General features: G+C 53.6%; 1 protein-coding gene across 4 annotated transcripts in view; it reads left to right on the top strand.

The window, feature by feature from the left end:
• Positions 1-14,326, top strand: part of FAM53B (family with sequence similarity 53 member B) — a 110,542-nt gene that overhangs the window by 25,486 nt on the left and 70,730 nt on the right. For 3 of the 4 annotated variants that reach the window (XM_074373432.1, XM_074373428.1, XM_074373430.1), the window contains exon 2: positions 8,832-9,090. In XM_074373432.1, the coding sequence (XP_074229533.1) occupies positions 9,013-9,090 (78 nt within the window). In that variant the 5' untranslated portion in view covers positions 8,832-9,012. Of the gene's footprint in view, positions 1-7,782; positions 7,868-8,831; positions 9,091-14,326 lie in introns of all 4 variants that reach the window. The other variant, XM_074373429.1, reaches the window with a different exon arrangement.

The raw sequence follows: 14,326 nt of genomic DNA on the forward strand, positions 1-14,326 counted from the left end.
CTCCTCTAAGCACAGCAGGGGCTTTATTCTTACAGCAAGAATGTATTGCACCCTCCAGAGTCCAATGCAGCCACGCGTCAGCTGTGTGACTTTAACCAGGTCATGTGCCTCTCTGAGCCTAGTTTCCTCACTTGTCACACGCAAACGGGAACCCGAGCGAGCCTGAGGCTCGGTAATGGATTTGACTGTCCAGCAGCCACACCTGGTGCTTGGAGGATGACAGGCTCATTCCCTGCCCACTCCCAGCAGCTCTTGCTGGAGCTGTGGAGACATGATCTCTTAGCCAGTTTGCAAGCACTTAACAAGGGCCTGCTGTCTGCTGGAAACTGTGCTCACCTGAGGACTTAAGTACCTCTAGGCACCTCTTCAGGTGCTCTGCCTTACTGTCTTGACTCCCTTAACTTCCCTACTTAACTGTAAGTATTTGATTGCTCAGTTAAACTGACCAAACGCTGAAGCACAGATGCTAGATTTGCAACGCACCCCTTCTCTCCAAGCTGCCCCTGCGGCACCTCGGGCCACACCTCAACCTCCTGGACGTAACACTGCACTTGGGGTTCCACAGGCAGGGAGTGGGGAGGCGAGACGGTGGGAGTGAAACATAATGTCGCTGCTTTCCGTCCCTAAGGGTGAGGGTGGGCAGCCGGGCACCATGTGAGGAGAAGTGCTTTCCAGGAAAGCCAGGGTGCTCCCAGGCCGGGGGGAGAGGCACTGGCTTCCTACTACATCAGCCAGAATCTGCGTCCATCGGCCCCCGTCTCCCTGGGCCTAGGCCTCCCGCTGCCCCTCCACCGTGGCCCACCCTATCCTTCTCTGCAAGTCCATTCCCAGGGTGTTCACGGGGAGCCCTCCACACGTGTAGTCTGGGTGTGGACCTGCCTCAGTCCTCTGGTCACTGCCTGTTCCCTGAGTCAATGACAAAAACGGGGGCGAGCACTGGACTCGAGGTCCAGAAGTCACGCTTCCATTCCCAGCTCGGCCCGGACGAGCTGCGGCACCCTGGATGAGCTGTTTAACTATGCTCCGCGTCATGATAGGATAGCAGTTATCCTTGTTCTGCCCGCCTCGAGTGGAAAGTTAAGGTTGGTAAGACGGGGCACCTTAAGAAGTGCCTGGAGGTACTGAAGTCCTCAGGTGAGCACAGTTCCCAGCAGAGCTTAGGCCCTTGTTAAGTGCTTGCAAACTGGCTAACAGATCGTGTCTTCGCAGCTCCAGCAGGAGCTGCTGGGTGGGGGCAGGGAACGTGCTTGTGAATCCTACAAGCACCTCACTGGGGTGTGGCTGCTGGACAGTCAAGTCCATTACTGAATCTCAGGCTCACTCGGGATCTCGTTTGCGTGTGACAGGTGAGGAAACCAGGCTCGCAGGGGGGAATGGCCTGGCTAAAGCCACACAGCTGATGTGTGTAAGATCCTTATGACAAAGTCTACAGATCCTGGCGTAGAAGCGTTAGTGGTCAAGACAAAGACTTTGGGACTCAGCAGATGTGGCCTGAGCCCTCGTTTTACCCTTCACAGCTGGGCGACCTTGGGCCTGGGCCTCCGCTTGCCCCCCGTAAAGCGGAGTGACAGTCACAGGGATGCTCTGAGGGTATGGTCCCCACAGGGCCTGGCACTGCTGCTGTGACCAGTCTTTTGCTCGTGCTTGTTGTCAAGTAGACTCCATGCCACCCGTTACCTCTGCAAATAAGAAGATCCTAGGAAAATGGTGAACAAAAATGTGTTATTTCATTTTCTGGGTACTGCCTCTCTTCTGGGGTTTCCTTAAATCAGTAGGGTTTGGTATTGAGCATGTCCATGGTGTTCAACTATTGACTTTTAAGAGGTTTCATTTGTCTGTTTCTCTGCCGGTGTATTGAAGGTGGTGAAGGCAGAGCCGTCTTTTTTCGGTGAACTTTTAGTAGGACCTGAAGACTTGGGAACCTGGGCTGAGGGTGTTAGTTTAAAGGTTCCACTGCAGTCTGGGAAACACATTCTCTGGGCATGTCCTCTTATTGAAACTCCAGACTCTCTTTCCAATATCAACTCGGTCTGGGAAAATATGGGCTCTTGATAAAGTTCCTAGGCAGCGTTTAACTTTTATCCTTTAAACTCAGATGACTTAGCTGTACAAACAGCAAGCAAAAGGCGTCCCGAGGCAGATTAAATTGCCTTTTCTTGGCAGATATGAACCTTGACTCCCGACCACAGGGTTCCTCTCTCCTCCCCACCCTTCTCTGGGTTTGTCACAGGACCTGGCAGGACGCAGCATGACCCACCGAGAGATGCACTTCCCCAAATGTTCAATCAGTTTGCTTCTAGATCCTGCCCACAGATTGCGTCGGTCACATCAACAGCTGAAGTTATGAAAGTTTCAAAGTGCATACGGCCTTCCCGAAGACCTTGTAGGATTGCTGTTTCCCTCCCATTTCCTTTGCTTAATGGGAGGGGGAAATGGAAGCTCTGAAAGGAATGGCTTGCTCGCGCCATCAGGAAAATCACTGTCAGTGGCCAAGGTTATGTTTAGGTTTTGCTCTGGGTCCTGCGTTTGGGGTGATGAGATGTTCTTCTGCTATAAAACTAACTTGTACAAGTAGTAAACACAGGATAAGGATATTAAAAGGAGGAAACGTTTAATTGCCGGGGCAATTTCCAGTGTGGTCAGTTTCTTTTTAAGGGGTAGCTCTTCCAGATGCATTACAGAAGCATTTGGTAAATTCCTATAATCTTCTTAAGAGTTATATAGAATTTTAGACTTTACAACACTTTTCTGCATATGTAAAGTCATTTAGTGTGCACCAGGCAGGTTTCCCATTTGCCAGAAACAAAGAGTCTCGACCACAGTGATATCAGACAGCTGGGTTCAAGGGCTGCAGACGAATGAAGGCACATTGGAGACGGCAGAGCAAGAACAAGATAGGAAGGACTCGTGTGAGAAAGTTGTCCCCTGTCCCTGCAGTGGTCTGAGGAAGCAGACCTGGGTTCAGATCTTGCCCTCACCCCTGCTAGCTGTAGGACCTTGGGCAAATGCTTGATTTATTTTCTTGGAGCCTCAGTCTTCTCATCTGGAAAATGGCAATACTACTAACGACAATGTGTGCTCACAGGAATTGGAGAGATGAAATGAGAAGAGCCCATAGTTGGTGCTCAGGGAGGTGGGAGGTGGAGGCTGGGAGTGCAGCTGGGTGGAGGCTCGAGGGGGCGGAGTGTCAGGGGGTGGATGGAGGCCTTTCGCTGACTGCGGGCAGTGTCACTTTGCACCCCTCAACCATCTGTCTGGGCCCTCCCACCCTGCAGGCCTGGCTCTGGGCACAGTGCTGAGATGCTCATGCTGTCATTGGGCAGACATACCCCTGGGGCAAGGACTGGGGCTGTGGACAGGGCCCTCTGCCACCACGTCTGCACCCAGGGGCTATGAAGGTATCAGGGGGTTAGGGTCACTGGTCAGTAGAAAGTCTGACTTTGCCTTTTGCTCTTCCAATGGAAGTCCTAGGGAGGATGAGCCACTGAGTGGAGGCTCCTGGCTCACAGCCGGGGAGCGTGTGTCCCCTGAATAGGCTGGACACCTGCTGAGGGGAGACCCTTGCCGAGCCCTCCTCCAGCAGACAGCAGGCACCTAGATGTGTGTGGAGGCCGAGCGGGGACCCTCTGTCTGCCATCAGCACTGAGCAGGGAGTCTCAGTGGAGAGGTGGGAGGTAAATTCGAGGACCGGGAAGTGACAAGGTTTAAACAGACGCCAGGGAGACTGCCGTTGTGGAGGGATGATGTTGGCAGGCAGAGATGCTGAGCACAGTGGCTTCTTGTGCAAAGGGGAGTGGACGCTGGCGTCTGGGGCCTCCTGTGTGCTGAGCTCTTTGTACACATTTTCTTACCGCCGTCTCCCAGCAGTCCCCAGAGCGAAGGTGTTCTCTCTGTCATTTTAAAGATGAGGAAGCCAAAGTCAGGCGACTTTCAAAGTGACATCGAAGCTGCCCAATGCCTTCAGACGTGTCCTTGCCCCACCTTGCACGTGGGCTTGTGGGTACAGACAGCGCCTTGAGGGCTTTTAAAAATAAATTGTATATGTGTGTGCGGTACAGTTCACTCTTTGGTGTTTAGTTCTGTTGAGTTTTGACAAATGCGTAGATGGAGTGTGCTTCTTAAATTCAAAATTTTTACACAGAAATTTTTTTCTGTGTCTTTAATTTTGTATCTATATAAGATGACAGACTACACTTACTGTGGTCGTCATTTCATGATGTGTGTGCGTCGGGTTGTCACGCTGCACACCTTGAACTTACACAGTGCTGTGTCAGTTATGTCTCAGCAAAACTGGAAGAAAAATTAAAAGAAAATTTGAGGTTGTTATAAATTCACACAAAGACAGTGGTTGTAAGAAATAATAGAAATCCTGTGTACCGTTTACTCAGGGTCCCTCAACAGTAACATGTTGCAAAACCGTAGTATGAATGACGAGCAGGAAATTGACACTGATGCAGATACAGAACATTTCCATCTCCTCGAGGCTCCCTGCTGCTGCCTTTTCCTAACCACGCCCTCCTCCCTCCCACTCCCATACCCCCATCCCAATCCCCCAGCCACTACTCATCTCGTCTTCCTTTCTATAATTTTGTCACTTCAAAAATGCCATGTAAATGGAATAATGCAATAATTAACCTTTGGGGATTGGGATTTTTCTCTCAGCATAATTCCTTGGAGATGCATCCAAGTAGGTACCAACAGTTCATCCCTTTCTACTGCTGAGGAGTGTTCCATGGTGTGCTTGTTCCGCAATTTGTTTAGCCAGTCATCCGTTGAGGGACATCTGGGTTGTTTCCTGGTTTTGGCTGTTATGAATAAAGCTGTTATGAACATTCATGTGCAGGTTTTTGTGTGAACATAAGTTTGCGTTGCTCTGGGATAAATGCCAAAGCGTGTGCTTGCTGGGTTGTACGGTAGTTGCTTGTGGGGCATTGAAGGATGTGTTTGGGATGGAGAAGCAGGTGGGGTTGGGGGTCTTGCTGCAGATGGGCCCGGATGGGACGTACAGGCCTGGGGGCTCATCCCTGACACCCTGGGTGGGTTGCTTCACCTGCCTGTGAAATGGGGATAATTGAACCTGTCATGTAACTCATGCATATGAAGGTACACAGTAGGTGCTCAGTAGATGGAAACAGTTGTTAATATGAGTTAAGAGAAGACCCACCAGGCCAGGGCAGAGTCTGTGCCCCAGAGGTGGCCTCAGGAGGCCATTACCTTGCTGCTGGTGGGCTCTGGGGCCTCCTTTTTCCCTTGGGCAGAGCTGTGCACTCAGTTGTCCCTCAAAGGCCGAGTTCCTGGCTTCTCCCTGAGAAGTCCCTGGCCCCGTTCTCAGACTGGGCTGTGAGTCTCTGGACGTGCACTGGCATTCCCCAGTGAGCCTGGCCAGGCCCATGCCATGGATCAAAGGAATCCCAGGGAATTCCAGATAGTGCCAGGTTCTGCTGGTCTGGATTTGCCTCACAGGGTCTGGGAATGTGCCCAGATCATTTCAGATGTTGCTATGATTTAGCCTAATTCCAGAAACGTGTGCAGCTCTTGCTGTAGTCAAGGCCCTGTGCTAGGTGTTGCAAAGGGTTCGGAAAAAATCAGTCTTTCAACAGATTGACGCAGCCAAATCCAGCTCTTTGGGGAGCCTGCTGTGGCCTCATGGTCAAGTCTCCATTTAGTCTGGCATTCAGAGCCTTTGGTCTGGTGGGAATCTGTCTTTTGAGCCCCTTGTCCGGCTGCTGGCCCCTTTCCACGTGCCCTGGGTGTCCACCACCAGTGTGGTAACTGCCCCCCGACGCCGTGTTCAGGCCGGGCCGCCATGCTTTGCTCACTCTTCCCGCTGCCTGGTGCCTCTTCCTTTCCTGCTGCAATCTTGCCTAGTTTCTTTTTAATAAAAAGGTGTCGCAGGCACTGGTTGAAATACTCGCACAGCGTGTGCGGGCGTGAAGCTGTACCGTCAAGGTGCCTCGTCCCGCTGCAGGGCCACGCGGCTGTGGGGCCACGTGGTACTGCCTTCTTGCTGTTTTCATATACAGTGTATCTTGGAGAGTTTTGTGTCTGTACCATTAGAATCCCCTCAATAAAACCGTGGTGTGGGTGGTGTGGTATTTACCTAGCTACACCAGGGTTTCTGTAACCAGTCCCCTCTTGATGGCCATCCAGGTTGCCGCCACTCCTGGGCCCTTACAGGCAGCGCTGCGTGTCGTTGGCCCCTGTGCAAAGGGGTCTGTTTGCCATTCAGCTCCAGTGCCCTCCTCCTGTCTGCCTTTGGCAGCTGTGGTGCCTGCACTCACAGTGCTCTTTCCATGACTCCTGAGGACAGGAATTAGTGGCAGACCGTCTTCCTCCTTCTAGTGCCTGCCATGTTTGCTGACCCCCAGTTCCCGGGAGCGCATGGTGCCCCAGTATTCACCGGCCTCAGCGCCCTGGCCTTTTGTAGGGGTAGGGCAGGGGCAGAGCTGTGAGAGCTGGGTCTCCTGCACCACTTCCTCTGTTTGGCTTCATGCTTGGTACACAGCAGCTGCATCAGATGGACTAATGTGTTTCCATGGTGATAGACTTCCATGGCATCATTCTTACTGGTTCTTACTGGCTGCCTACTGTTTCACCAGAGGCTTGGGCCGTAATATAGCTAGTCCCTTCTTGATGGAATTTAGTTTTGGAAAGTTTTGGTGGAATTTTCCTTTTAAAAAATTTGAGAGGACAGATGCCTGGGTGTCCATTGCTGAGAAAAGATGGGGGCCCATGGGCTCCCCTGTGACACTAGTGACAGTCACTACTGTTGACTGAGTACTTCTTCAGATGAGCCAGGCTTCTCCCTGAGCCAAGGGCCAGAGCTTGGTTTCCATAGGGTACAGTCAGCTGAGGCAGGCACTGCGGTCCCTATTCTGTGGAGAGGGAAGCCGAGGTTCAGAGAGTAACAAGCAACTTGGCAAAGGTCACTTGGACAAGACGTTTTAAGAGCTGGGATTCCAACTCAGGTGTGCTCGACTCAGGGCCTGAGCTTGTAACCACGAACCCTCCTGCCTATTAGGGAAGAAGGGGGTAGGAGGAGGGCAGGTCACCCCCGGGCCTTGGGGCAATGGCTGGCCGCCCCAAAACTGAATCTAGGTTGCACCCAGAGGGAAGACGGCTGCCATCAGGCCTCGCCTCTGTCTCTGAGCCGCACAAAGGGTCCCTTTGAAGAGAGAGTCCACAAGCGCCCCTCGGGGCACTGTCCCGCTCGCATGGCCCAGCCCCGCTCCCGAGCCAAACGTCCAGGGGGCTGGCGAGCATTCCTGGCTCAGCTTTCTGGCCAGACTTGGAGGAGTGATCTGAAATTCTTTGCTGGGGCAGATCATACTTGGTCAGAACGTGTCACTTCTATATTGATGTGGCTTTGAAGCTCTGCAGGTCTCCCAGTGTGACCTGGGAGCCTGTTGTCTCCACCGGGCCTCCCCCCTGAACAGTCAATCCTTTGAAAATGTATTGATTTTCCTCCTCCCCTTCCCTCCTTTTGCACTTTGGATGAACCTTGTTTTCGAAGAACAGTAGAAGGTAATTTTCCTGTGCTTGCCAGCTGGCCCGTAATTGAGCAATTTCAATAACACCCACTGTAAAGTCTAATTGAAGTAAACAGGAAAATATGATTTACAATCTGGACAGCAAGTAAATACCAGGGTGCAATTAATTTTTACACAGAGTAGCAGATTCTAGAACATTTTCCTGCACTGACCAGTTTGTTTTTAATTACAGGTTGGGAACGGCCTTTTTATTTAGTTTTTACTCTTATTATCATTACTTTTTACTTTTTAGGTTCCTTGGACCTATCTGGCTTTCTCTGCAGGCGTGACCACAGATGAGTGGGAAGGAAACAGGATCAGAGAGATTAATTTATAAGGTGTGATTTTCCCACCCTGAAGTGACGGCCACACTCTTTGGGCGTCTGCTTGGTGGGAGATGATGGTAGATGAGGGAGATGCCCTGGGCTGTGTAGAATGATGGTACTGGTCACTCCTGGGAGCTCAGAGAGGTGTGCGCAGACCCTGCAAGGGCTGTGGCTTGGTTTGGCACATTCTGAGGAAGGGGACAGAGCTACAGAGGCCCCCAGTGTTGCAAATTTGTCATGGTGGAAACGTGGTGCTTCCAAGGATGGGAAATATGTGCCTTTAAATGGACCCTCCTGGTTCTTCCAGAAGCTTCTGTTCAGACCTGGGTGGACAGGAGCCACCTTGCTGGCTGCCGAGCTCTGACCCCTTGGGTTTTGACTGCAGGGTGAGCACATATCTGGCCTCAGCCAACCTTGGGTTGTCTGTAGAACCAGCTCAGTGTAAGAAGTCAGACAACTTGAGGACACTTTGGGGACAGCATACTGAGGAGCCCAGACCTGGAGATCTGTCATAAAGCTTCCACGTGCAGTTACTAACTACTACATATAAAAAAGATAAGCAGCAGGTTTCTACTGTACAGTGCAGGGAAATATATTCAATGCCTTGTAATAGCCTGTAATGAGAAATAATATGAAAAGGAATATTTATATACATATATAAGTGAATCACCGTGCTCTACACCAGAAATCAATGTAACATTGTAAACCCACTATACTTCAATAAAAAAATAAAAGCTCCATGAGGCTGAACTGAGATTCACTGTTGTGCACATCAGCACGTTGGCTTTAGGTTGGTGTAGGGGATGGTGACTCAGAAAAGGTGACTCTGGCCTTGGTGGCCCTCCCATGATGCTTCTCCAGGGGGAAGGCAGTTCTATTCCCAGCGGGGTCCCAGCGTGGAGGGGAGTGGGCTGCTCTCTCTGGGCCCTGGTCTTCCCCAGTCCTGAATCTCTTTGCCTTTCTTTTGTCTTTCCAGGGAGCTGACGACACGTGGCTGTTTCCTGGAAGAGCCCCACCCCGAGGGTGAGTGGCTGGGAAGGAGCTGCTTCTGCTGACGACGTCACCTGGAAGGCGCCCAGGAGGTCTACCCGAGTCTCCCGACCTGAATATGGCTCGTGCCCACCCTGAGCTGGCGCCCAGCGCCTGAGGTCCTTACCATGGTGATGATCCTGAGTCAGAGCCTCGACAAGCAGGGAGCTGACCCCGTAGCATGCAGGACCTTCAACCCTGAGCTGGTAAGGACCCAGTGGGCCTCATTTCTCTGATGACCCTTTTGAGGCCCATTGTCCAGGTGGGGCTGTGGACTGAGCAAGCAGGTTAGCAGACCGAGTCCAGAGGGCCCACGAGCAGAGCTCTGTGAGACATGGCAGGTGGGGTGGTGGGGCTGGTGGGGCCAAGTCACCCAGGGCCTGGCTGTGTCCTCACAAGAAGGAAGTAGCCGGTACAGAGTGGAGTCCTCTGGTGAGCGAGGAGGGAAGGCCAGCGCCCTGGTAAATAACACCAAGCCACCCCTGTCGGGCTGAGACCGACATTCCTCCTGGTCTCCACCCGGTAAGGGAGGTGGTTTCCGGAAGCGGGGTGGTAACCGAGTTGGGGCTAAGATAAGGCCGTGCCTCCAGAGGGCGGTCAGAGTTAGAGCTGCCACCTCAGGAATGTCAAGAGTGGGAGATGATGGCGAAGAAGGTGTGGCCCGGTGGCCAGGGTGGTGACGGCCCCCACGGATGAGCTGGGTGCAGGGGCAGCCAGTCTGTACTTCTGGGACCGAGAACAAAGCGGCCTCTTAGCCCTCCTTCCAGCCTTGATTCCTCAGGAGCTAGTGGGCTGCCCTCCGAAGAGGGAACAGGGAGAAGTCCCACTTGGGCATTTTGCACGTGGGCTTAGTCCCCAGGACTCTCTGCCGCTTCTGTGTCAGGGATTCGTCGTCCAGGGTCACACTGCCTGGTGCCCCTGCTGGCTCCCCTCACAGCCCCTTATGGGAACCCACACAAGCACCTCGTGGGCTTCCTCCCCCGACCTCACACCAGCTTCCACACCAAGAGTGGGGTCTCAGGTCCTTGTAGGAGCTTGTGAAAGCCACCGAGACCTGTGTCCACCCTGCGGGCCTCACAGAGTGCCCTGGGTGTGTCAGGCCCTGGGCTGGAGGAACTCCAAAGATGAGCCAGGTCTCTGCCCATCGCTGCTTCCTTTCCAATTTGCATTGACTGTATATCTGTAATTAGATTCCCTCTCACCATCCCCACTGCTGCCACTCTGGTGCCACCTGCATCCTCTCTTGCCTGGATACTAATGGGAACTGGTCCCCTGCCTCTGCTCCTTTAGCCTGTTCTCCACCCAGCAGCCAGAGGGAATGCAAGTCAGACTGTCCCTCCCCTGCTCAGAACCTTCCACTGGCTTCCCATCTCTGGCCGAGCAAACACCAGAGCCCTTACTTGGAGGTAAAGGCCCGGTGTGCTCTGGCCCTGAGACCACTCTGTTCTCTCTCTGCTCTGCCACTCACTTGGCTCAAGCCAGGCCGGCCTCCTTGCTCAAACGTGCCTCAGGGCATTTGCACTTCTTCCGTGGCCTGGAACACTCCACCTTAGCAGGGTCTCTCCCTCCCTCCCTTTCCATGGCCACCCGGCCTAAAATCTAATCCCACTACCACCCCACCTCCATTCCTTGTGCACTCTGCGCTTTCCCCATCTCCTTTTCCCTCCAAGGCACTTAACCACTTTTCTGACATTTTGATCTTGTTTCTTGAGTGACTCCTGCACTGGAAGGTGAGCTCCACAAGGCAAGGACTTTGTCTCGTTTGCTTCTTGCTGAACACCTTGTGCCTGACCCTGGGCCTTGCACGTGGTGGGCGCAGGGACATTTGTGCAGCGAATGAGGGTGGGTTCCTGTAGCCCAGCTTGTTGGCTTGTCCTCGTTTTAGTCCCTTCTCTGCTGCTCAAGTTCATGGCTGGGAGGTGCCAGGATGAGTTGCTCTGTTTTCTGCTGTCTTGGTGTTTCCCTGGTGAAATTAGAGCGCTCCTGTAGAGCAGCTCTGACCAGAGCAGAATGGCTCTCAGGGGCGGACCTCCTGGAGCTCCCAAGGGAGGGTCCCTGTCTGGGTCCAGCTGTACTGGTGCCTTAGTTGCCGCCACTGAACTTGGTTCCATCTTGGGGCGGGCCTGGCCGGGGCTGGCCATGGAGCTGGTTCCAGGGCTCATGGGCCCATGGTCATCTGAGACAGGGCCTGAGCCCCTGCCAGGAGGAGGGTGGCCTCCCAGCCCTCACGGGGAAGGAAAATCATCTGCTCAGAAAAGAAAAGGAGAGAAAGCCAGGGGAAGCAAACTGTCCTTGAAGGGGGCTCTGGGGCTTCCCAGGCCAGGGTCTGCCTTTTCTTCCCACACGCCACCCCTCCCCTTCTTGGAAGGGCGTTTTCTGTCTTCCTCCTCCTCTTCCCATGCCTAGACTCCCAGATGGACAGGCCAGCTGTGGGACCAGCCACCTTTGGAGAAGAGCCTTCTTTGTCAGTCTGTGGGCATGTTCAGGTTGGCAGCACATCACAGGCCTGACCTGGTTCTGCTCACGGTGCAGGTGGAAGCAGAGCGTGGGCAGGCGTTGTCTGTATGGGGCCTGTAGAGGTCCCCCCCCCACCTCTCCTGCAGCCTCCCCCACCTGCTGAGGAGCAGGGATGCCTCTTTCTCTACCTGCTGTATAGAAAGGAAACAGAGAGCCCAGGGGACGGACGGCCCAGGTCACACAGCTGGCGAGCAGGGTGCCAGGTTGCAGGCCTCCAGTGCAGGCCCTTGTCCACTCCACCTTGGCCCTCACGCACGCCCCCACCCGGCTCCTGAGGCTGCAGTCATCCCTGGACTCCGCTAGGCCTGGGGGAGAGGCACGGGCTGTAAACAACCAAAGAAAGACCCAAAATAAGATCAGCTTAGCGATGGCATCCACGAGTCAGAATGTAAGATGAACTGATTAGAGTTTGCTCCGAGCAGCCAAGAAGGTTGAGAGGAAGATGGGGGTTTTGCTTCAGCTTCCTAAACTGGTAACGGCGTCCTTACGTAAATACCATCAAGATAATAACAGGAAAGATGGAAAAGCTTTTCTCTTTTGTTTTCGAACCAGACTAAGAAGATAACAGAAGTGGGGGGTTTAGATTAAAAAAGAAGTCTTGAATCACCACAGGCCATTTTGAAATTATGGGAGCCGGCGGCCCCGCAGTGCAGACAGAGCCTCAAACTGCAGGTGAAGGTCACCTGGGGGCCCGGACGCACTGGGAGGGGAGAAACATGGATGCCCCCGGGCCCTGGCCACCCCTCCCACCCCCGCCTGCTGAGGGTCACTGTGATGGTTCTCTTGTTCTCCTTTTTCTAAAAACTAAGTGCCAGTGGCGACGTGACTGCCCTACTCCCGAGAGAGAGGTGGGAGGACAGAAGAGGGGCCGAAGAGCTCGGTCTCCCCGTCCCCCGGGGTGGGGGTGGTGCCCGGCCCCAGCTCGGCTTGCACAGCGCGTAGCGATGACTCTCGGTTCCCCTTTCCCCCACTCCACCCGGTCGCTTTCCTTTCCTCTGCCGAGCGGCTCTTCCTTCGAGTGTTCTAACATTAGCTGCTGCCGCTGGAAGGCAGCCCAGACTTTTGACCTCGGGAGCAGCGTTCCTCCGGCTCCTTCCCGCACACCCACGCTCAGGCCAAGAGCCCGTTCTCTCTCCCCACAGTGACCGTCTTCCCTGGCCAGGCCGACCTCCTCTGCCCGGAGGCTCCCAGCCCTCTCTACAGTCCAGAGACCAGCGGGAGTTGGGGGTGCTCTCCTCCAGGGCAGAGGGCAGGCTGCCTCACTTTCCTCAGCCTCGAGGTATTTCCGGCAAAAACAGATACCGGTTTTTGGAGCAGGTGCTTCCTTCCCTGCTTGTCAGATGAGGATGCCAAGGCTAAGTGACTTGCCCCACAGAAGAGTCAGTGACTGCATTAGGCTGGGCACCCGGGGTCTTCATCCTCCTGGTCACCCGGAGTTGGCGTTGGGCTCAGCAGCCCCAGCCAGGATCCCTGGCCGGAATCCAGAAATGCGCAGAGTCCAAGGCAGTCTGATGCCTTTCCTCCAGCTAGCAGGGACACCAGGGCCCGCCCTGCCGTGGCTAACCCTGCAGCCCGGGGAGCCAGGGCCCCCACCCTATCTCCATCAACATCTTTGAGAGCCTCCACCCAAGGGTGCTCCTCCCTTCTCAGCTTCTCTTCTTGGGCCTGGCTCTCCCTTCTGCTTTCCATGGCCAAGGTCTCACCGTGTTCCCTTCCGGAGGCTGGGGAGCCCCACGTGTTCCCCTCAAGTGTGAGTGTGGCTTCATCTGCATGGCGCTCTGGTTCCCCATAACACACAGCAGGAGAAGGAAAGAGTGACACAATTGCTTTAGTCAGTAGTCTGCAGAAGAACGTTATGAAGAAGCGTGATTATGGCCAGAGATGAGCTCGGCCATTTTCTGTCTGAGCTAGTTCCTCATTAAATAATAACCCGAATTGTGTCTTTATTTAAGTCAGGGTTTCTTGTCTTAGTCAGACAGATGGTCCCTGAAACCTCAATTCGATTTCTAGCTCTTGCCTTTCCTATAGGAGATCTGATTCCAAAACCTTCTCGGGTGATCCAAGGAACCTGGGACACCAGGCTCTGCCATGGGGGAGGCTCAGGAAGCGAGCCTTCAGAGGGGGAGAAACGCCCAGGGGAGCTGTGCTCATTGTCCCGTCGCGCTGCAGACACCGCCAGGGCCTGGGCGTGCACTTGTGTGCGTACACTGCGTGTCTTGTGAAACCTCAGATGGTGAGAGTTTCCCTGGGGGCCTGTCAGGCCTCACCACATCGTCCACATGGTGATTGGCTCATCCTTCCCACAGTGGGTGCAGAGGGCTCGAAGGGTCAAAGAGTTGGCTGCAGAATGGCACAAACCAGTGGGAGTGAAACAGCTCTGGACAACCTGGAGTGGGAACCTCGGGGTTGGACCCAGGGAAACTTGCCAGCGGTCAGAGTGTGCCAGGGGCCTGACACCCTGGGGAGCTGTCGGTTACATGGTATTCTGGCCTGCCCACCATCCACCCAGCCTCAGAGTTGGGGCTCTGCAAGCAAGATAAAGGCTCTGTCCCATCGTTTTGTTTTTTTTTCCCTTTAGCTACCCCAGCAGGAGGCAGAAAGCCCAGGGGAAGTAGTTGGCCCGTGATTATTTTAGGCCTTATGTTTGACCTGAAAAAGCTGCTGCTGTCCGATCAGTCAACATTTCTCCATAATTACTTTGATAGAATTTCTCTACACACTCAAATCATTTTTATTGAATTGAGCATCAGGAAGAGGACAAAGGAAAAGAGAGAGGAGAAAGCTGTGTTTTGAGTCCACTCTAGTATACATATCCTGGCAGGTTTTTTTTTTTTAGTATTTTTTTTTCTTAAGCAGATTTGACTTACACATTATATTTCCTCTTGGTACTGGAAGCCTCTGCCCAAAAATCACCTTGAGCGGTTG

This window comes from Camelus bactrianus, chromosome 11, assembly GCF_048773025.1.
Source record: "Camelus bactrianus isolate YW-2024 breed Bactrian camel chromosome 11, ASM4877302v1, whole genome shotgun sequence".
Lineage (NCBI taxonomy): Eukaryota > Metazoa > Chordata > Mammalia > Artiodactyla > Camelidae > Camelus > Camelus bactrianus.